We start from the raw sequence: 21,473 nt of genomic DNA, 5'->3' as shown, positions 1-21,473 counted from the left end.
CGTTAGCTTTAATAAAAGTGCCTACCAACTTACACCCCCAACATGCCTATCTCAGAAAGAAGGTCAAGCACATACTTCCACTGAGACAAGTAAATCCCAGGAGAAGACTTGAAAAATTGCCAAGGAAGTAATGAAGTTGTCCCTAGACCTTTGATCTCAAATTCCTCATTCAAGTATCTCTAGAGGCGAGAGATCTCTGCCAAATCATCAATAGTAATCCCAAAAGATTATCAGGATAGCTATCTTCCCACCAGATCTCTTGAAGAACACAGTGTGGTAGACATTACTTTGAGAGTAGCCTGTAGCAATCATAGCCCTGTGAAAACGCCCAAACCAAGCACAAGGGGATTGATTCGACCCATATAATGCACGCTTTAGTTTGCATACCTTCCATTGAGTTTTGAAGCAAGTGAACCTAGGAGAAATGTCCATATATACTTCCTCCTCAAGTTCCCCATGAAGGAAGGCATTTTTCACATCTAGCTATTAAAGATCCAATCTAAGTTGGGGGCAAGATAAGATAACACAGATTGTGTTCATCTTAGCAATTGAAGCAAACATCTCCTGGTAGTCAATCCCATAAGTCTGAGTGAAGCCCTTGCCAACAAGTCTGACATTGTAATGATCCACTAAGCCATCGGCCTTTTGTTTCACTATGAATACCCACTTACAACCAACTATCTTCTTCTATGAGGGAAGACACACTAGATCCCATTTGTCATTCTTCTTTAGATCTTGCATCTCCTCAACCATAGCTGCTTACTATTGTGAATTTGCACTCGCTTCCTACGGTATCCTACCAGGTGTAGGGAATGGAACACAAAGGATAGAGGATACACAAAACTATAATAGGATGGAGAAAGTGAGTTATAAGAAACAATTTTAGCAATAGGATGTAAAGTATAAGACCTAGGACCTAGCGCCTTTAGGAACAACAACAGGCAACTCAAGAGATGGATCAACACTACCAATTGAAACATCAACAGAGGGAGAAGGAGAATTACCTGGGTCTAAGGGAATAAGATAATGCTCGAGAAGAGACAACTAGTGTGGTAGGGTACATGATGGATGTGTAGTGGTATGAGTCTGCTATCTATGACTATAAAAATGCATCTCTGCTAAAGGCCGAGTCAAAGTATAAGTAGGAGTTTCAATCTCCCCTAAAACAAGACACCAACAGGAATAGCAAGAGGTGGCACATCTTCCACAATGGAAGGAGATTTCCCCTGAAGAGGTGTCGCAGTGTAGTAAGACACAAATTCGGGAAAGACAACATCCATAGTCACAAACCAACACCAAGAGGAAGGATGAAAACACCGATAACCTTTCTGAGTAGGAGTATACCCTAGAAAAATGCACCAAGGACCACGAGGATCAAACTTCTCGTGAGGATAATGACCTCGAGCATAGAAAACACTACCGAATACCTTGGGAGGAATAGGAAAAGTAGCGGACCCTGGAGAAGATCCAGAGGACAGCAGAAGGAAAGAACCTGAGAAGGCATTTGATTAATCAAAAAGACGGTAGTGAGGACTGCATCACTCCAGTACAAGGAGGAACATGCATCTCAAACATAAGAGAGCGTGCTACCTCACAAAGGTGGCAATTCTTCAGCTCAGCAACTTCATTTTGAGCAGGAGTATCAACACAACTGGTCTAATGGATCATCTTATGAGCATAAAGTTAAGCCTGAAAGGACCCTTCAAAGTATTCACGGCTATGTCACTTCGAATGATCTTAATGGTAGAGCAAACTGAGTCCGAACCATTCGGTGAAACTGCTGAAAGCAATGGAAGGTCTCGTCTTGGTTCGCATCATATAAACCTACGTGATCCAAGAATAACAGTCAATAAAAGAGACAAACCACCAATAGCCATTGACAGACACAGCAGGATGGAGACCCCAAATATCAAAATATATCAATAAAAAAGGAGTGGCACTTTAATTTCCAAAAACGGAATAAGTGATCTGAGTTTGTTTAGCCAATACACATGCCTCATAAAAAAACTAACTCGAATTACAATTCCTAAAAGGAAAAAGTTTAGCTAAAGTTCCCAAAGGAGGATGTCCCAACCGACAATGCCACTAAAGTAACTCAGAGATGGGAGGTGACGTAGATGATGTCTGAAGAGCCTGACAAGAGACCAATGCCGAGTCATCATCAAGCAGATACAAACCACCACAAACCCTATCAGAGCAAATCAATGCCCCTATCACCAGATCTTGAAAAACGCAATAAAACGGGAAAAAGGTGGCTTTGCAATTAAGACTGGAAGTAAGACTGCTAATGGACAATAGGTTAGTAGGAAAAGATGGAACAAGTAATACAATAGAAAGAGATAAAGAAGAAATACATCTTACGAAGCCTTCTCCCAAAATAGTGGAATAAGTCCCATTAGCCAACTTGACCTTACCATTACCAGGATAGATAATATACTCTGAGAAAAGAGACAAGCAACCTATCATATGGTCAGAAGCCTAGGAGTCTATAATCCAAGGGGTAGCATTGACAGACATAGTATCACCACAGAAAGAGATATTTAACCCAAAAGGGGTGGAATGAGCAGAGCTCGTAGTAGCAGGTGCAAAAGAGTCTGGACGTGTCAAAAGGTGTCAAATGGTAGTAACATAGTTTTTAAGGCGCTGCTAAGGCGACACCTTACTAGTGCCTTGGCGCTGATGTGGTCTAGAGATGGTAAGGCAGTGCTCCGCCTTACGTGAAGTGGCGCCTTATGGGTTTTTTTTTTTTTAAATACATTTTAAAATTACTTGATGAAGATTCCAAATATATATTTTTTATTGATAGGTGTATGATTTTATTAACACTTGAGATGTATGGGATCAGCTTTACTCCACCAAAAATAACCAAAACAAACAAAACTAAAACACGATTCACAAACAAGATTTGATTTTGTCAAGGATTTTAAGAAAGGGCTTTGAGAAGGAATCAAGGAACAAAGAAGAACCACTGCTCCAGGCCACCATTTTGCTCCGGCAGCGGTGAATTTGCTCCTGCAACGGTGAGCTTCATTCTTCATTGACAGGAGTAGAAATATAGTGGATGATCTTAGGGCTTAGGCACTCATTTTGGCATCATAGAGGTAAGTATAATAAATACTTGTATTTTTTATGTCTTCTTTTCTTTATTTTTATAATTTTGCTTCATAATTATGTATTTATATTATATGTTAATATGTTATGATGATTGATGATTGATGATTGATGATGAACTTAGTTTATTCACTTTATTGATTTGTTTTCTTGATGAATATCTTACATTGGTATGAATATGGACCATTTATTTAATATATGAGTAATAGGATTCAACTAGGATTTGAGCCAAATAGATTGGTTTTATAAAAAAATTACACAATAACGCTTTAGTCAATAAGGCGACATTTTATGCCCGCCTTATCACTAAGGCGCTCCGAAAGACCCTCAAACGCCTCTGTCGCCTTACTGCCTTAAAAACTGTCATATGGGCCATTACCCAGTGCTGGTCAGACCTACATGGGGTCCTGGAAGGGTGAGTTTATAGATGGTCCTAACCTTCGGCATTTTTCTCACAAAGTGACTGTTCTCAAGACTCAATCCCGGACATTTTCCCTGGCAGCCCTAACCTTTTGTCATTGCTCCAAGCAATTGATAGAAAATATCATATACTGCATTAAAATTTGAATTTGAATTGATATTTCTATACTGTAGAATTTTTATGCGATCTTCCAATTTATCTAAAAATTGGAAAATATGGAACAAAATGACCCAATAAAAGCATAATCTTCCAAATGAACATTTTGTATTTAAATTTCAATTACAAACAAAAAGAACCCAAACTATGCGCGATGATATCTGGTATCAGTAACAGAGCTATCATTCCTAGCAATGCTTCCTATGTGTATTGGTGCTTATTATAAATTTCTTTGAAATTTCATCCTATAACTTCACTTCCATGGGTTTTTGTATTTTCACAGACTAAAGTACTTCTATAAACTTCCACAAAGTGCAATTCTGTGGGGACTAAAGTCAATAATGAAACTCTCTTTAGAATCTTAGTTGACATTAGCATGATTTTTCACTTGTGATTACTATCATAGTTGTCAAGGCGGCCATGCGGTTTTCCTGGAACCTAGGCAATGGTCGCCTTAGTGCACTACATGTCGCCTTCTGTTTTGGCACTTATTTATGCCAAATATCATTTTAAGATACTCATAAATAACCAAATACCCCCTATTTGAATCTAATAAAAATAGTTTAAAAATCAAATTTCAAAAGGATAAAAAGTCGACCACCAGTCCAAGAACAAAAAATGGATTTTTTGTTTAAACAATTTTCAACTTTCAAATGCTGGGGTTTTTCTCAATTCTAAAAATTTCATAAATCTTGTCATGGTAAAACATTGATAAGAACCAAAAGTCTGGTAAAATAATATTTTCTTTTGATGTCCATCAAATTATTTTCATTCAGGCAATTTTAACAACATCATGCACTTTAACATAAATTTGACTGAAACATAACTTTGTCCTTACAAATCAGATTTAAGTAATCATAAACTTGTTGGAAAGCTGGTTTTGTACTATACCTAATACAAAAAGTCACATGTAAAAATAAAATCAGTTGATCAATCAAACTTATTAGAGAACAAGAACATTTCTCTACATGTTGATTTTTGACTTGATGTGGCTTAACGTTGATTTTTTATGACTTGATGTGGCTCAATGTTGATTTTTTATGCTTGATGCGGCTAAATTATTTTTTAGTCATTCACTTTATTGATTTGTTTTCTGATAAATACGATGCATTGGTATGAATCTTTAATCTTTAAATAGCATATAAGTAGAATTATATAATTTTTAATATGATACATGTGCCAATAAAATGGTTACATAGAATAAAATAAAAGAACACTAGAACGCTTTATTTGCCTAGGCAACACCTTACGCCCACCTTATCGCCAAAGCGATTAGGAAGACCCTCAAACGCCTTGCTCGCCTTTCCGCCTAGATAAATATGATTACATTTCATTTACGACATGATGATTACCACACAATACTATAGAGAACAATGCATACCTAGTGTAATTATTATAAACTTCGTAATGCAAAACGAAATGAATTGACTCCAGTTAAAATGAATCCACAAAAGGAAAGACCCAACTTAAAGTAACAAGGAGCTCTAATGCTAGATTTACCATTGGTACCACTATTCTGTCATATCCATTTTCTCTCAAGAAGGTATAAGAGAGAAGGCCAATACTTTGAGTTAATGTCCTGATCAACAAAAGGCCACAATAAGGATCATGAAGCTTAACTGAAAATAGTAACAATCATAAAATACTGTAATGTTTCAATAAGAAAACCATTTTCAGGTTGGCAAGTCGGGGATATTTTCTATTCCCAAATTGTTTTTCAGAACATTTCAATGACCACATTTCACAAGCCCTCGCTAAAGAGCCAATGCCCTTGTCAATCGCAAGATTTAAAAATCAATGAAACTTTAGGACTCAACCAAGTCAATTTGCACAAAAACTGACAGCTATGATTGGATAACCCAACAGAAATGAATATATATATATATATATATTTAGTTTGTTAGCTTTACACCACTTTTGTTTTTTTATTCCACTGTCATGCATTGGTTGAAGAAGGGGGTTAAGGGGCGAAACTACACCCCCCCCCGATTAACAAAAGTATAGCTCTGGTTGTCAATTATATGTGATACAGGACTGCTCTTATGAGAAGCAATAGCAACCTCGGTGCGACGCCAAGAGGACTGGTGAGATGCCAGTCGAGTTCTAGGTGGGAGGCCTAGTCCATATCCTTCTCTCTTCTCTCTTGTGTATTCTTCTTTTCCAACGTCAGATTCTTCACACACATAATTTCTACTCTTCTATTTTGATCTCTCTAGTACGAGTCTGTTGTCTAACTATTGATGAGTTGTAGTTCTCAAGTTTTGGCCAGAATCTAGTACTGAACTAGACTCCATTACACCCCCATCGATTCCCCATGTTCATGGCAGTCCATTGCATACCCTTGATGTCCTACGGCAGTGATGTAGATCAACGCATGAAGAAGAAAAAGGGGAAATATAACACTGTACACACGGTTACTGCTCACGTGAATAGTGTTGTGGGGCCAATATCGACAGCTAGCTTGGATGATATGATGCTAATAGTTGTTAGGATACTATATATTAGTTTCTTCAAAAGCTTCTATTTTCTTATGTTGTGTTTTTATGTCCTGGACAACAAGCTATAAGGAGTGGACGCTAGAAGATTTATTTTCTTTTAGCTTTGTATACTTTTTTGTAAAACAGCACTGTCTTTCCTTTCTAGTCACATAGTCTAGGACAAGCAAGGTTAGTTACTTGTCATAGGAGACTTTCCCTCTTCATTGTTTTTGAGGCTCTTTACTAAAGCCTATATAATGTAAGTATGTAACATACCAAGGGGTCTCCCAACGAATTAATGAATGAAAGAGCATTGTTTTGCACAAGAAATACCTGTGAGATGCAGTAAGATAAGAGGCCTTGGGTGAGATGCCCCAGTCGGAGAGAGACTACCTATCTTCTTCTTCCACTTCTTCTCTATTTTCTAATTTATTCTTTGTTTCTATTTTCATTCCCTATCATCAAGTCTACATCTAAGAGAGAACTGAGATTCTGTTGAAGCTACGGTTGCATGGTAAGATTGCCATCGAAGAAGCTCAACTTGTTGTCAAATGTCAATATTGTTCTTGACTGAGGAAATCAATACCACACCTACGGCTGGGTTTTGAGGTTTTTCAGCTGAAACCTAGGGACCATCGGTTTCCACCATCAGGAGGCCATCAGTTGCTGCCCATGATGTAGATAGGGCTATCAAAATAAGGGCTCGAACTGACCACACCTTGGTTCAGTTTTGTCTCAAGCTGGACCTGGTATAAGTCCCATCGGATCAACCAGTTTTGGCCTATGCTGGTCCATTACTTTAGCCCATTGAACCAGCATAAAGGACCCCATATTATCGCAGTACTTTGCCCCTATTTTGGTCTTCTAGAAGATCCTCAACAGAACCCATCGATCCAGCCAAGCAGCAGCAGTCCAAGCTTTTACTTCTGTCTCCTACGAGCTTCACATTGCTGCCTTTTGTATTTGGTGGTTTGACTAGTCAAACAAGAAGTTGGGTGCTGTACAAGTCTTCCAGAATGTCTTTTCTAGTTCTATGTTAGTTGCTTATTAGACAAGTTAGTTGTTAGTTGCCTAAGCTAGTGAGTTTCTATTCTTATGATAATTTCCTTTTTCATTTACCTTCTATTTTGTAAGCTGAACTTACTCTTATATAAGAGTGGCTGCTGTAATCAATTGAACAATGAAGAATTGTTTAGAGAGGGCTTATGCTGTTTTTCTGTGGGATACAGTTGGGTGAGACCATAAGAAGCCCTAGGTGAGATGCCTAAACTTGAGGGGTGAGATGCACAAAAGCTAATCTTCTTTTTCCCCCTTCTCAAACCTCCATCAATTTCTCTTTTCTTTCTTCATTTTCTGTTTTAGCCTTTGTGAGTGAGTGTTTGAGAGTTGTTTGAAGACCTGAAGACCCCAATCCAAGAGCTTGAAGATCAGCCAAGAGAAGAGGTGCCGAAATCAGCTTCTGTCAGGGTTGAGTGTTGATCGATTCTGACAAGATCTCCTCGTCTGTAAGTGCAAACCTGAAACCCTTTAAGGGTTTATAGAGCACCCAAGGAGAGTGCTTTGACCAGCCTTGCAGCCCCTTGTGAGCAGCCTCTGGTACTCTCCCATTAAGGCCTAAAACCCTAAATTTCTGAGCAAGTTTTCTCCTACATGTTGCTGCCGGTACAAGGGCCTGGTTACAGCCATCTTTGGAGGAATTCTTGAGACCATCATAGCCTTAACTCGACCAGCTTTTGTGGTTCATATGGACCTCGATTAGTGAAGCACTCGAAGATCTATTCATCCAGAATTCCAGATCCTGCCTGAGATTAGGATCACTTGTGATTCTAATCTTACATCAGCCCAGACCTATTCCTACTTTTCAATGGTGAATTGCTACTGATCAGTTGGTTAGGTTTGTCTATACCCAGTTGCCTTCTAATTCTGAGTTTACTTTCTATTTTTGGCACATCCTTGTATCTCAGCATCAGGCTTTAGTTTGGTCTAAGATTTGGTGAGCTTATTCACACCCTTAGAGCCTAAACTAGGTGGGAGTTTGAGACCCATCAGGTGGTTGTTTGTTGCTGACCTGGGGTTCTCGAAATTCATGGTTTTTAACCCCAGTTTATGCTCTGCAACGGGCCTTGTTACACTGCTGTTAGGTGTCTTAGGGCTGGGGGTTTCTTAAACCATTGTTAGATATTGTTAAGGGTTGTTAGGGGTGGTTTACCCTATTCTTCACTTGCTGTTGGTGGCTGTTCCACATATTGTACTGAGACTGAAGTTAGTGTTGCATTTGATTGGAATTATGATCCTGTTCTGTGGTTTTGTCACTTGTGACTTGGCTCTACATTAGGCAGCATTATTTCACTCTGGTTTCTAAATTTTCTGCTAGTTTCTAGTTCCATTCTTACCAATTTGCTTCCTTAGTCACTAAATCCATTCTATAGTCACTAAATCCATTCTATCTTTCTATTTTGGTTCTCTCTTGTTATTCCTTGGTTTAGTTGCTACTTTCAGTAGTTTATAAATCTGATTTCCTGTTCCCAGAAACTAACCATTTTGGTAATCACTTGATATCTCCAAATTCAACCATTTTGGTAACCCCTTCGAAGCATAAAAGAGGTCAATCTTGTCAGCACCCTCAAGCTCATCTGGAAAATCGCCTCCAAGCACAATAGCATTTGGGTCTCTTGGATTTATCCCATCTTCTCAAAAATGACTCCCTTTGGACTACCTCCATTCCTTCCGATCCATCCTGGATATGGAGGAACATCCTTTCCCTCAAGCCCACTGCCTTTGAGGCTATTTCCCACTCCATTGGACACAGCTCCTCCACATCTTTTTGGCTTGACCCTGGGCATCCCTCAAGCATCCCTTCCTCAATTCCCTCTATTATAATAATGGATTTTATTGGTTTTAGGGAAAGTGTCAGTTACCAAATAGACCCTAAGGGGTTTAATGGTCTTTGTAATTCTCTAAAACCTTCTCTCCATTATTATAAATAAAGAGGGCTAGTGTCACATTAGACACAAGTCATTACCCCATTCAACATGGTATCAGAGCCTCAGGATCCGAAACCCAAAGGGCTCTCCCTCTTCTCCATCTCTTTGCCTCTTTCTCATTTCTCTCTCTCTCTCCCAGCGCCTCCTTCATATGCGCCTCCCTCCATCTCTCTTCATCTGCTTCTCTCTCGTGGTGGGAGCTTCTTAAACCACCAAGAGGGTTTCTAGCCTCCACCCATCCTACCCTGGGCTCTCATACTCTCTTTTATAATGATCTGAGAGACCCAGAACCTTTTTTTCATCATTGTTTCAGGATTTTCTCCCTGAGAACGTTTTTTCATTGCCGAGATGCTTTTTCCCCGCTCAATGCTCCGATAGTCTTGATGTTTGGTGCGATTAGTGCCTTTTATCCTTGTGGTGGTATGTACTGACTACTTTTTCGTTTGAGGTCTTTGTTCTAGAGCTATCCCCAAAATCGTTTTCTCAGGGTCTTACCCTTTATCGATTTTTAGGTTTTCTAGCTTTTTCTGGATATTTGGTGCTTTCTCTATCCCCAGCTAGTGTCTCTTCTATTTGCACAGCCCCCTTGAGTAGCAACCATGTCTACCATGTCATATGCTTCTACTAGAGGAGACACCACGGCTCTTCTTACCTTTCCTCCTTATGCTATCAAGTTTGATGGCACAAACTACCTTATATGGTCATGCTCGGTCTGCATCTCCATCAAGTCTCGTGGCTATTAAGGCTACATCACTCGAACCACGAAGCGCCGACCACCGGTACTGAGATTGACAAGTGGGAGTGTGCCAACTCTCTGGTTATGGCCTTCCTTGTCAACTCCATGTTGCCACAGCTTTCGGGTGGCTATCTCCTCCTTGACTCCGCTGCGAAGATCTAAAAGTCTGTCCAGGATATCTATTCCCAACTTCGGGAATGATGCTTAAGTCTTTCAACTGCGCCAGAAGGTTCATGATCTGAGGCAAAGAGGGCTCACTCTGTCACAATACTACTATGAGTTGCGGTCACTATAGACTGAGTTGGATTTCTATGAGTATACTCCTTCCACCGCTGAAGATGTCACCAAGTTTCAGAAGCGAGAGGACAAAATCCAGGTCCATGACTTTCTGGCAGGTTTGAATGTGGAGTTTGATCAGTTACGGTCCCAGGTTTTGAGTCGTGACCCCTTTCCTACCTTGGATCAAGCCCATACTGTGATCCAACTTGAGGACAATCAACATACCACTATGCTTCCACAATAAGCTACCACTCCTACTGAGAGATATGCACTTGTTTCTGGAACGCAGTCCCTTAGTGCAGCCCCACAGTCTGGTGGCTCCTCTACTAGGACTCCAATGAAGTGCGATTACTGTGGGAAGGAGCATCAACCAAGAAGCACTGCTGGAAGCTTCATAGTGGTCTTGCTGATACATCTGGAAAAGGGCGAGGGAAGGGTCGTGCCGGTACTTCTGGGCAAGCCAACCATACTGAGAGCCCTGACTCTAACTCTGCTCCTAGCTACTCAGTAGCCTCGCCATCATTTGATGAGCTTATTGCCCTCCAGCGCCTCTTAACACACCCAGACTCTCCTGCACCTGCCACTGCAAGCTCTGCTCATTCCACCCCTCCTGGGTCAGGTATCTCTTTTTGTGGCCATACTATGTCTGTCCCTTCTACCCCTTGGATTATAGACTCTGGGGCTTATGATCATATAACATGCCGTTTGTCTCTTTTTTCACAGTACACAACTTGTCCTGGTAATGGTAAGGTCAAATTGGCTAATGGGACTTACTCCACTATTCTGGGGAAGGACTCTGTTGGTTGTACCCCCTCTTTATCCCTTTCTACTATATTACATGTTCCTTCTTTTTCCACTAACCTTTTGTCCATTAGTAGTCTTACTTCCAGTCTTAATTGCAAAGTCACATTTTTCCCGACTCATTGTGTTTTTCAGGATCTGGTGATAGGGGCAACGATTGGCTTTGGTAGGGTAAGTAGTGGTTTGTATCTGCTTGATGATGACTCAGCATTGGTCTCTGGTTAGGCTCGTCAGACATCTTCTACGTCACCTCCCATCTCTGAGTTATTGCAGTGGCATCGTCGGTTGGGACATAACCCTTTAGGAACTTTAGCTAGAGTTTTTCCTTCCTTTAAAAATTGTAATTCGAGTCAGTTTTTTTGTGAGGCATGTGTTTTGGCCAAACAAACTCGAATCACTTATTCTGTTTCTGGAAATTAAAGTGACATTACTTTTTCATCAATACATTATGATATTTGGGGTCCATCCCGTTATGTGTCTATCAATGGTTGTCGATGGTTTGTCTCTTTTATTGACTGTCATTCTCGGACTACTTGGGTTTATATGATGCGAACCAACAGCGAGACCTTCTATTGCTTTCAGCACTTTTACCGCATGGTTCAGACTCAGTTCGGTGCAACCATTAAGATCCATCGAAGCGACAATGGTGGGGAATACTTCTAAGGGTCTTTTCAAGCTTACCTTCCCGATCATGGGATGATTCATCAAACTAGTTGTGTGGATACTCCAGCTCAGAATAGGGTTGCTGAGCGGAAGAATCGCCACCTTTGTGAGGTAGCACGCTCTCTTATGTTTGAGATGCATGTTCCTCCCCAGTACTGGAACGACACAATTCTCACTGCTCCCTTTCTTATTAACTGAATGCCTTCTCGGGTCCATGTCTTCCGCTCCCCTCTAGATCTTCTCCAAGGTTTCGATGCTTTTCATGTTCCTCCTAAGGTATTTGGTAGTATTTGCTAAGCTCGCAATCATCATCCTCATGGAAAGTTTGATCCTCGTGGTCATCGATGCATTTTTTTGGGGTATACTCCTACTCAGAAAGGCTATCGGTTTTTTCATCATCCTACTCAACGTTAGTTTGTGACTATGGATGTTGACTTTCACGAATCTGCGTCATACTACACTGCGACACCTCTTCAGGGGGAGTCTGCTTCCATTGTGGAAGATGTGCCGCCATCTCTTGAAATTGTTATCTCTGCTAGTATCCTGTTTCAGGGGGGAGAGTGACACTCCTACTGCGCCTAGGCCAGAGATACGTGTGTATAGTCATGGAAAGCAGACTCAAACCACTACACATCCAGCATCTACCTTATCATTCCAGTCGTCTCCTCTCGAGCCTAATCTTATCCCCATCGACCCTGGTAATTCTCCTTCTCCTTCTCCTTCTATTGATCAGTCTCTTGTGTTACCTATTGTTGTTCATAAAGGCATTAGGTCTTGTAATTTACATCTTATTGCTAAAACTATTTCTTACGACTCACTCTCTCCTTCCTACTATAGTTTTGTGTCTTCTCTTTCCTCTGTGTCCATTCCTCATACCTGGCAAGAAGCGAGTGCAGACTCATAATGGCAGGCAGTTATAGTTGAAGAGATACAAGCTCTGAAGAAGAATGACACATGGGATCTGGGGTGTCTTCCCTGAGTTCCCTCACAAAAGAAGACAGTTGGGTGCAAATGGGTCTTCACAGTAAAACAGAAGGCTGATGGTACAATGGATCGGTACAAGGCTAAACTTGTTGCCAAAGGCTTCACACAGACTTATGGAATTGATTACCAGGAGACTTTTGCTCCAGTTTCTAAGATGAACACAATTCATGTTATCTTGGCTTATGCCGCCAACTTAGATTGGGATCTCCAGCAGTTAGATGTGAAGAATGCCTTCCTTCATGGGGAACTTGAGGAGGAAGTATATATGGACATTCCTCCTAGGTTCACTTGCTCCAAAACCTAAGGGAAGGTATGCAAGCTGAAACGTGCTCTGTAAGGCTGAAGCAATCCCCTCGTGCTTGGTTCGGACGTTTCCATTAGGCTATGGTTGCTACAGGTTACTCTCAAAGCAATGCCGACCACACTCTAATCATCAAGAGATCTGGTGAGAATATTGCTATCCTAATAGTCTATGTAGATGATATTGTTGTTACTGGTGATGATTTGGCAGAAATCTGTAGCCTCAAGAGATATTTGAGTGAGGAATTCAAGATCAAAGACCTATGACAACTTCGTTACTTCCTCGGCATTGAAGTTGCCAAGTCTTCTCGTGGGATCTACTTGTCTCAGCGGAAGTATGTGCTTGATCTTCTCGCTGAGACAAGTATATTGGGGTGTAAGCCGGCAGACACTCCTATTGAAGCAAATGGTCACCTGAGTAGCAAAGAAGGTGATCCGGTAGATAAGGGGAGATATCAGAGATTAGTTGGTAGTTGATCTATCTCTCTCATACATGCCCTGATATAGCATTTACCATCATCCTGGTTAGTCAGTACATGCATAATCCCTACTCGACTCACATGGAAGTTGTGTTGCATATTCTCCGGTACTTGAAATCTGCCCCAGGACGTGACATCCTTTTTTCTCCTAATAGTCACCTTAGGGTGGAGGCCTTCACATATACGGATTGGGCAGGTTCCCCTGATGACCGCAGGTCTATTACTAGTTATTGCACCTTTGTTAGTGATAACTTTATTACATGGCGTAGAAAGAAGCAAGCCGTGGTTGCCCGTTCAAGTGTTGAAACAGAGTTTCGTGCTATGGCACATGGCATTTGTGAGCTCCTATGGCTTCATGGTCTTACTCACTGATTTGGTTGTTCCTGCTACCTTTCCTATGAAGCTCTTTTGTGACAGCAAATCTGCCATTAGCATCGCTCACAACCCTATCCAGCATGATCGAACCAACTAACCAAGCATGTGGAGATCGATCGACACTTCATCAAAGAGAAGCTGGATAAGAGCCTTATCACTGTGCCTTCTGTTCCCAGTAATGAACAACTGGCTGATGCATTTACTAAAAGTCTTAGTAGTAAGATGTTTCATCCTATTATCTGCAAGTTGGGCATATGTGACAATTATGCACCAACTTGAGGGGGAGTGTAGTAATAATGGGTTTTATAGGTTTTAAGGAAAGTGTCAGTTACCAAATGGACCCCAAAGGGTTTAATGGTCTTTGTAATTCTCTAGAATCTTCTCTCCACTGTTATAAATAAAGAGTGTTGGTGTCATATTAGACACAAGTCATTACCCCATTCAACACCCTCCCCTAATCATCTACTCCTCTGGCATTCCCAGATCTGCCAAAGTTGCCTCCATCATCTCCTATGGTCTTTGGTCCCCTACCCCCTCCATTCCCCCACTGTCTAATCAGTGGTCCTCTCTCCCTCCCATCCCCTGTCATCGTGGTAGAAGCGATTTGATCATATGGTCCCCTTCTTCCTTGGGAAAATTCTCCTCTGCCTCTGCTTGGGACTTCATTCGCTATAAGAATCTTCTCATCCCTTGGAGGAAAATCGTCTAGTTCAAAGGCCATGTTCCTCACCACAGCTTTACCACGTGGAGAGCCCTCTCGTACTGCCTTCCCATTCAGTTTTTCCTCATTTACCGTCACATCCCAATGCCCCATTCTTGCTGACTCTGCTAGAATTATACTGAAGATGCTAACCATCTCTTCTTCTCTTACCCTTCTCCTCATCCATTTAGAGATGAGCCCTCTCCTCTTGCTGGCCTTCCAGTAGGACTATGCTTCCTTTGAGTAGAGAATAGATCTAGGTCGACATGACTTTTGGTGGTTCCTCCTTTTGCGACATTGTGAGGAAATTGGTGTTCTGTGCCTCTATAAACCATATCTGGATGGAGCGGAATCTGCGTATATGGACTTCCAATTCCCATTCACTCGACATGATTTGGAAAGCCATCTACTTCGGTGTTAGCTCTAAGCTTGGTTCTTTCAAGCTCCGCCCTGTCAAAGATACCCCAAGGAACAGGCTCACCATTGTCTCCTGAAGTATGCCTATCTCCCTTATACCCCACCCAAAAAAAAAAAAAAATGATGCATCATGCTTAGTTCCTTTTGTGTTGTAGGCTCTTGGGCCTTTCTTGAAGGTTTTCTTGTTTGTTTTGGTCTTGTTGGTCGGCATTGCCAAGTCGGCCTTGAGCATCCCCCCTTCTCTCCCCTTTCTTCTCCTTTCCTTGTATATTCTTCCCTATCTTGGTAATGAATTTATTTATTCTTCCAAAAAAAAAAAGTTAGACGAAATATTCCTCATATATTCTAGGCCACCCAATTGGAATTTGTACCAGATCTGAATTACCTTAGTCATATTGCTGGATTTCTTTCCAGATTGTCTACTAACTGGACCTGCAGTTCTAGTTCATGTGTTGGTTCCTAACCCCAGCCTTAGGTTGATTAGCTAGCACCATCTTTTCTTCACAGGACCCCTAATTCTGCCATGTAGCAGGATGATGTGGCAATTTTGAGTCATTGCAGACTGTCCCCAGCTGGATAAGCCACTCTGTCAAATTTAAGACTCAAATTCAACTATATGCCCTCCACGTATTGGCTTGGATTTCCCCATGTATTTCCATGCATTTGTACTGTACTTGTACTCTGATCATTATTGTGCACTCTCCCATTTCCTGGATTTTTTAAGCCCTATTTTCCACTTGAAAAACTCCGTTTGGGCTGAGACCCCGTGTAGAAGAGGCCATTAACACGGCTGTGAATGAAACTTTAGCCCTTTCAAATTTTAAAAAGAACCAGGAAGAACAAAATAGCAAACAAGTAAATTGCCTATACAAGAAACCTCTCCCTAAGAAGAAGGCTTAAAGCTGATATAATTATCACTTACTAATGATAGAACATACACATTCACATTTTTCAGAACTAAATGATCCAAATTATGGAATTAAGCCATGAAACATAAAGATTAGAAAAGAAACTGGAAATAAATTAAATTGTCATTATAATGGAAACCTCTCATTCTTGTGCCGGCTGAAGACAATAACATCTGCACCAAGTCTCATAGTGCTTGTCTTGAAGCCATTTCCATCTGTATTGCTACAAGGCAACCAATTAACATAATAGAAAGGACAAACAGAAGAAACTGCAAAAGCAGCAGCAGCATAGGATCCATACACTGTCCAATGGCAGTTTTTGATTTCTTTTCTGAAAAGCCAAAGCTCATACATTGATGCATTGTATCTGGATCCATCCCTCCCCCGTCATCTAGTCATTCCACATCAAAAGTATTCAGATGAAAAAGATTCAGATAAAATATGTTTAACCACAAAATTAACTAAATGAGTTCCTATTTTACATCAACCACATTTCTATTAGTAATAATTTCAAAAAGATAGAAGACTACCTTGAATTAGCAAAGCTGGACTTCCATCTCGTGGACTTGAGATTTTATCTACAATGACAAAGGTAGCCCCATTTTGTATCTATTCCATGCAGCCAACATTAATTGCAAAACATAAAAGGATATTCATACAGCTGAACAAAACTACTGGAGCTTGACTAAAAGCTTAAAGAAATACTCACTAGATAGCAAGAGAAAAAACTAAAAATTGTGAAAGAAAAAAGAGTAGCTCATAAAAGAAAAGAAAAGCAGGGTGAATATCTAAGGCATGAAGTGGGCAATCATTGATGAGGAGTGTCAACAGCATAGTCTGTGCAAACAAAATGCTCGAGAGCCAGGATGCCCCCCCCCAATTGGTGATAGTACCACACTTCATATTCCAAAACTCATCCCAAATTAATGAATTTTACATAACAGAATAGTGAATACAACTGTTCCATCATTTATTTTATTTAAAAAAAAATTCCATCTAAAAGAAAATCAAAATAGATGATTAGATTCATCAACCCAAATAAGGGTTCCAAGACCTACTACATGGTACTATGGAACCTGGAAGTACAAACTGTTAAAATACTTTTAAATGGTCCATGCAACCTACCCAACTGGCAGCATAGACTTCCTCTGAAGTTAAATATTCGATAGACAAAGAAAACAAAATTGCCTTCTCTAGAATTTCCCACACTTTCTAGCTTTGCAAGTGGCATAGAGAAATAAGGGTCTTAGAATAGAAGTGAGGGAACAACAAAGAGATACTTAAGAACAAATTAACAAACCTCATCAATAGCATTATCAAGAAGCTCAGCTACGGCTGCAAACAAAGGCAACAAGGAGATGTAAAAGAAATGGAAATTGACATGAAATGCAACAAACTGGAGTGGAATTCTTAAGTCAGGAATCAGGATACAGTGAAGGAAATGAATCATACAAGCTAATTTCACATACCACCAAAGGCCCACTTGTGTGAAGTCGCATTTGAGTGAAGAAACTTCGGATGAACCCGTAAATGATTTTTCCCACCTGCATGCCAAGAGAATAGTAGTAACAGTCAAAAGACAAGAGTAGAGATGTAAACGGATAGTCAAAATCCAGATTCGATTTGAATTTGTATCCATTTATACATATATTTATTCAGATAATCGGAAAATGGACTTAATTATTGATGTATCCACTTTGATAATATCCACTCCGATAATATTCACTCTGACTATGACTTAATATTATCCATAATTATTTAAGAATGTAGACTTTGGATGTATTATGTATTGTATTTGAAATGTTTATGTATCTTCTCATCAAGTATAAATAATTGTATATTATTGTTATACTTTTTTATATTTACAGATGAAAATGTGTAATCAGATATTAATGGATTTGAATTTGGATAACTGACTCCTTGGCTGATACAAATTCGGAACTCAATTGAAATGTCCATAGGATAACGGATTGAATTGGGATAACAGATATGTTAATCGGATACGAATTCGAATGTAGGTGTATCCCCTTCAAATTCACTCCGCTTACATATCTAACATGAGATAAACAGATGAATTCTCATTAAGAAATATCCGATCAAGAGAGAGAGAGAGAGAGAGAGAGAGATTGTGTTCTCAAGTGCACCCCTCTGATGCTCCCACTCATGCGGTCATGCCTATCCCAACTCTACAGTGCAAGTTTGCAAATATTAACCACCCAATGAAAAAAAGCACTGATTGAAGAATTGGCACTTAAAGCTTTGCAGCCAATAGACATAGAACCTGGTCCATTCTTTGTATGAAAGCAATGAGGCGAATAGATGCATTGTTTATGATTAATATTAAGATATAGAAAGGGGGACGGGTGAGGAGACAAATTTCTTACTGTAAACACTAATATTCTACGAACCACTCTTCCTAGAATCCCAGCAACTCCTTGGCTACTATGTGTTTATCAGGACCATTCAACTTCATGGCCGGGAAAGCTTATAGGTTATTGGTATCGGCATAATGTGTAAGCAGGCATTTTCAGCATACAATGGAATGTTCATTAAAGCACAGTTGATGGATAACTATATCAAAGAGGAAAGCAAGTAAACATAAGAAGTGAAAAACCATAGGCATGTAAATTATGCTATAGTAGTTAATAGCTGAATACTCTGAAATAAAGTTTTAGAAGACTGCACGATGTCGTAGTCCCCAGCTTTCCAAAATTGCCGACGAAGTGACACAGAACATCCAGGTGATGCCAAAGAAAGGCTGGAGCCATCAGTTGGAGAACTCCCTTGATCCAGTATACAACCAGCATTTAAAACGCTTGAACTTCTATTCTCTACACATTGACCAGCATTTAAAGCACTTGAACTTCTGTTCTCTACAGAGTCTTGTCCTGTACTATGCATACTGGGTTTCTGAGGCTGGATCTGTTCGGCTTTAGAACACTCTTTTCGGTGATTCATACTCTGAACGAAATGCTGCTTTAATTTAATAGCTTTCGCACTGGTCTCTGAATCCTCCTCTTGTTTAATAGCTTTCCCACCTGTCTCTCCAACCTCATCGTCACTACTCAAATCAATGAAGTCTGTAAAGCTCATCCTGGGGGCTGAAATGGAATAAGAAAGGCATTGAATAAAAAACTGTCACTTTATGGGTGAGGAGGGAGGGAAGGAGAAACTATGAGAAGAACCAATATTGTTTATTAAACAGAACAATGTCGGATCAGAAAAACTAAATCATTAGAAGGGCAGAAAATGAGTATAAATAATTCTAGGACCTAATCACTGAGGGTCAAGAATAATGCCCTAAAAACTTCTCACTGTGAGACAAAATGAGCATAAGCTCTTACTATTGCTTGGAAACAGGTTCAAGTGTGAGCATAAGCTCTTAACATTGCTTGAAAACAGGATCAAACAGTTGGTGATTTGATCATTAACCTATCATTGTTCTCTGTAAGAACAGTTATTAGATGAGAACAATCACCAACTAGACGTCCACATATTGGATGGATGATGACATAATTCTAACAATAGGAACAAAAACACTGCTTCCCCAGAGACAAAAGTCTCGAACCCTAAAAAGATATTGGCGCTTGCAGCAACCGATGCCATTGTCAAAAAAGAAAGATTGAGAATCAAAATTACAATAACTACTTCATCGGCCCAATGACTCAGATCAAATTCTTTATGCTGCCAGTATGATACAAAAAGCATGCAAACCACCACTGAAAATGAAATGATCTACATGTTTACAGCCAGAAGATGTACCCGATCGTCCAAATATCAGAACATACAAGGGTCATCTTCCAGAGGGAGGGGATAGCATTAAGCATCAGATGGGTAACTCATAATAGCAAGCCAAATGGCTTAGACTCTTCACTTTGAGAAGGCCTCCCCAACTCAGCTTCAAAAACCAAAGCCATCTATTAAGACACCCCACTAAACTCAATTTACAACAACAAAACACAAAAAAGGGAGAAATCCTAATTCATAATAATCTGAACAACCAACTGCATTTAAACACATATTCTTAACTTCCATAACTAGTGACAAATTACAACCTTCAACATGCAAGCAACGAACAATTCACTCCACATAGAAACTAAACTAAAACAAGACAATCCCAGTAAGCAGATGCAAACAAAAGAAGCCAAACCCAGTAGAATATTAAAACTATAGAATACCAGGGCAGTAGATCCCCCAAAATCAAAGATTCCAACAATTCCAAGCTGATCTCATAAACAAAATAACAATATCACAATATAAATAAGAAATGTTTGGGTGCATTTGTAGAAGAAAGTAACATCTATTTGATTTCAGTCCTTCAAATGCACATGCAAATGCAATCATCAGAACAAAACCTTCAAACATTTTCAGTTTTAGGGCAAAGTTAGAGAAATAAATAGGGGAAAACAATACCTAAAGCTTCAAGGGCATACTGTGTGAGGGTTTTCAGAAGACTACAGCCAAAAGTAATAGCTCAGATGTTTAAGAAAACCAAAACCCAATAGTTAAAAGCAGGGTTATATATGCTATACCTTTAACCTCCAAAAAAGAAAAGAAAAAAATTATATATTTAAATTTTCCCCATATTGCATATTCTATCTAAAAGTCACGTGTTCCAATGCATGCCAGCTGTGAATTGCCGTTTACAGCTGTACTCCAATTTTTACCCTCAAAATAAAAATGAGCCATACAATTTCTCAGAAAACCTACCGATGTGACTCGGATCTGAAACCTGGGCTAGTTCCAAACCTGGAGAAATCACCATTAAACCAAAACTGATAGTTCTGTACTTCATTCTGGAGACTGGAGACTGGAGACTGGAGCCCCGGCAAGAAATTTGACCGTAGTTAGGGTTTCTCAATGAGTTTCAGTGAAATCTGAGAAGTTCGTACGAACTCGAGTTTAAACTTCATCTCAGTACGACGCGACATCTCAACTGTATGGAAGGTCGATGGAAGGTCGATGATAGGTTTGGCGGAACGGCCAGACAGTGTCCTTGGAAGTTAGAACGGGGCTCCTGAATCGGGCAAAACAGGGAGTGGAGTAGAGCCGCTATTTCCCGTCTCGACGCCGTTGAGACGGGCCGAGTTTAGCCGAGTTTGAACCGAGTTGAACATGGGAATGGAAACACGGTTACAGTTGACCCAGCGGAGTGGGAGTCTGGGAGGACGGAGCAGTTTCATTTATAAGGGATAGTGAAGTCATTTCATGTGTGAAGAGAGATATAGAGAGTCCCTAGTAGGTAGTAACCTACCCAGTGGCTCAAATAACTTTTTGGGAGAGGTTCCCAAAAAAACAGTTACCGTTTTTTTCCATCAATTTATTGGAAACAAAAAGGGTAAAAGTGAAATCAAATAAAGAAAGTGCATTTTCACATGATAGGTTAATGCTCTCAACGCTATTCCAAAAGAATCCAAGATCTCATAATTGCTCCTCACCGTATGAAAGTTCAAAAATTTCTCTCAACACTATCCCAAGAGTCTCATCCAACCATCAAAAGTGGTGGATCTCACTTTTTATCATAGGTGAATCATAGGAAAAATTATCCTCTTCAGCACCAATGACTCTCCAACTTTGAGTCCTTTGTGGAAAATAATGCATTTTGGTCAATATAGTGGTCAATATATGAAACGTTTTCTCAATATCTCAAATACCAGTTATGTAACATTCTTTATGTTTATG

The 21,473-nt window shown here is 40.0% G+C and overlaps 1 protein-coding gene across 5 annotated transcripts; it reads right to left on the bottom strand.

Moving 5' to 3' along the window:
• Window positions 1-4,970: 4,970 nt before the first annotated feature.
• LOC122069199 (protein MICRORCHIDIA 6-like) lies at window positions 4,971-21,320 on the bottom strand. Of its 5 annotated transcripts, none has more exons than XM_042633155.1 (8): window positions 20,541-21,318; window positions 18,449-18,892; window positions 17,261-17,335; window positions 17,092-17,126; window positions 16,322-16,400; window positions 16,093-16,182; window positions 15,931-16,006; window positions 4,971-5,267 (listed from the first exon to the last, which is right to left on the bottom strand). In XM_042633155.1, the coding sequence occupies exons 1-8, from the start codon at window positions 20,584-20,586 to the stop codon at window positions 5,123-5,125; spliced, it is 990 nt and encodes a 329-aa protein (XP_042489089.1). In that variant the 5' UTR covers window positions 20,587-21,318; the 3' UTR covers window positions 4,971-5,122. The 5 variants fall into 5 exon arrangements, with proteins under 5 accessions (XP_042489089.1, XP_042489088.1, XP_042489090.1 ...); XM_042633154.1 differs by having other exon boundaries at window positions 4,972-5,267; window positions 20,502-21,317; XM_042633156.1 differs by lacking the exon at window positions 20,541-21,318 and adding an exon at window positions 20,205-20,470 and having other exon boundaries at window positions 5,108-5,267.
• Between the last annotated feature and the right edge of the window lie 153 nt (window positions 21,321-21,473).

The sequence above is a fragment of the Macadamia integrifolia genome, unplaced genomic scaffold, assembly GCF_013358625.1.
Source record: "Macadamia integrifolia cultivar HAES 741 unplaced genomic scaffold, SCU_Mint_v3 scaffold553, whole genome shotgun sequence".
Classification (NCBI taxonomy): Eukaryota; Viridiplantae; Streptophyta; class Magnoliopsida; order Proteales; family Proteaceae; genus Macadamia; species Macadamia integrifolia.
The sequence above is the reverse complement of the archived record's forward strand: the minus strand, read 5'-3'. Positions and strand labels throughout refer to the sequence as shown.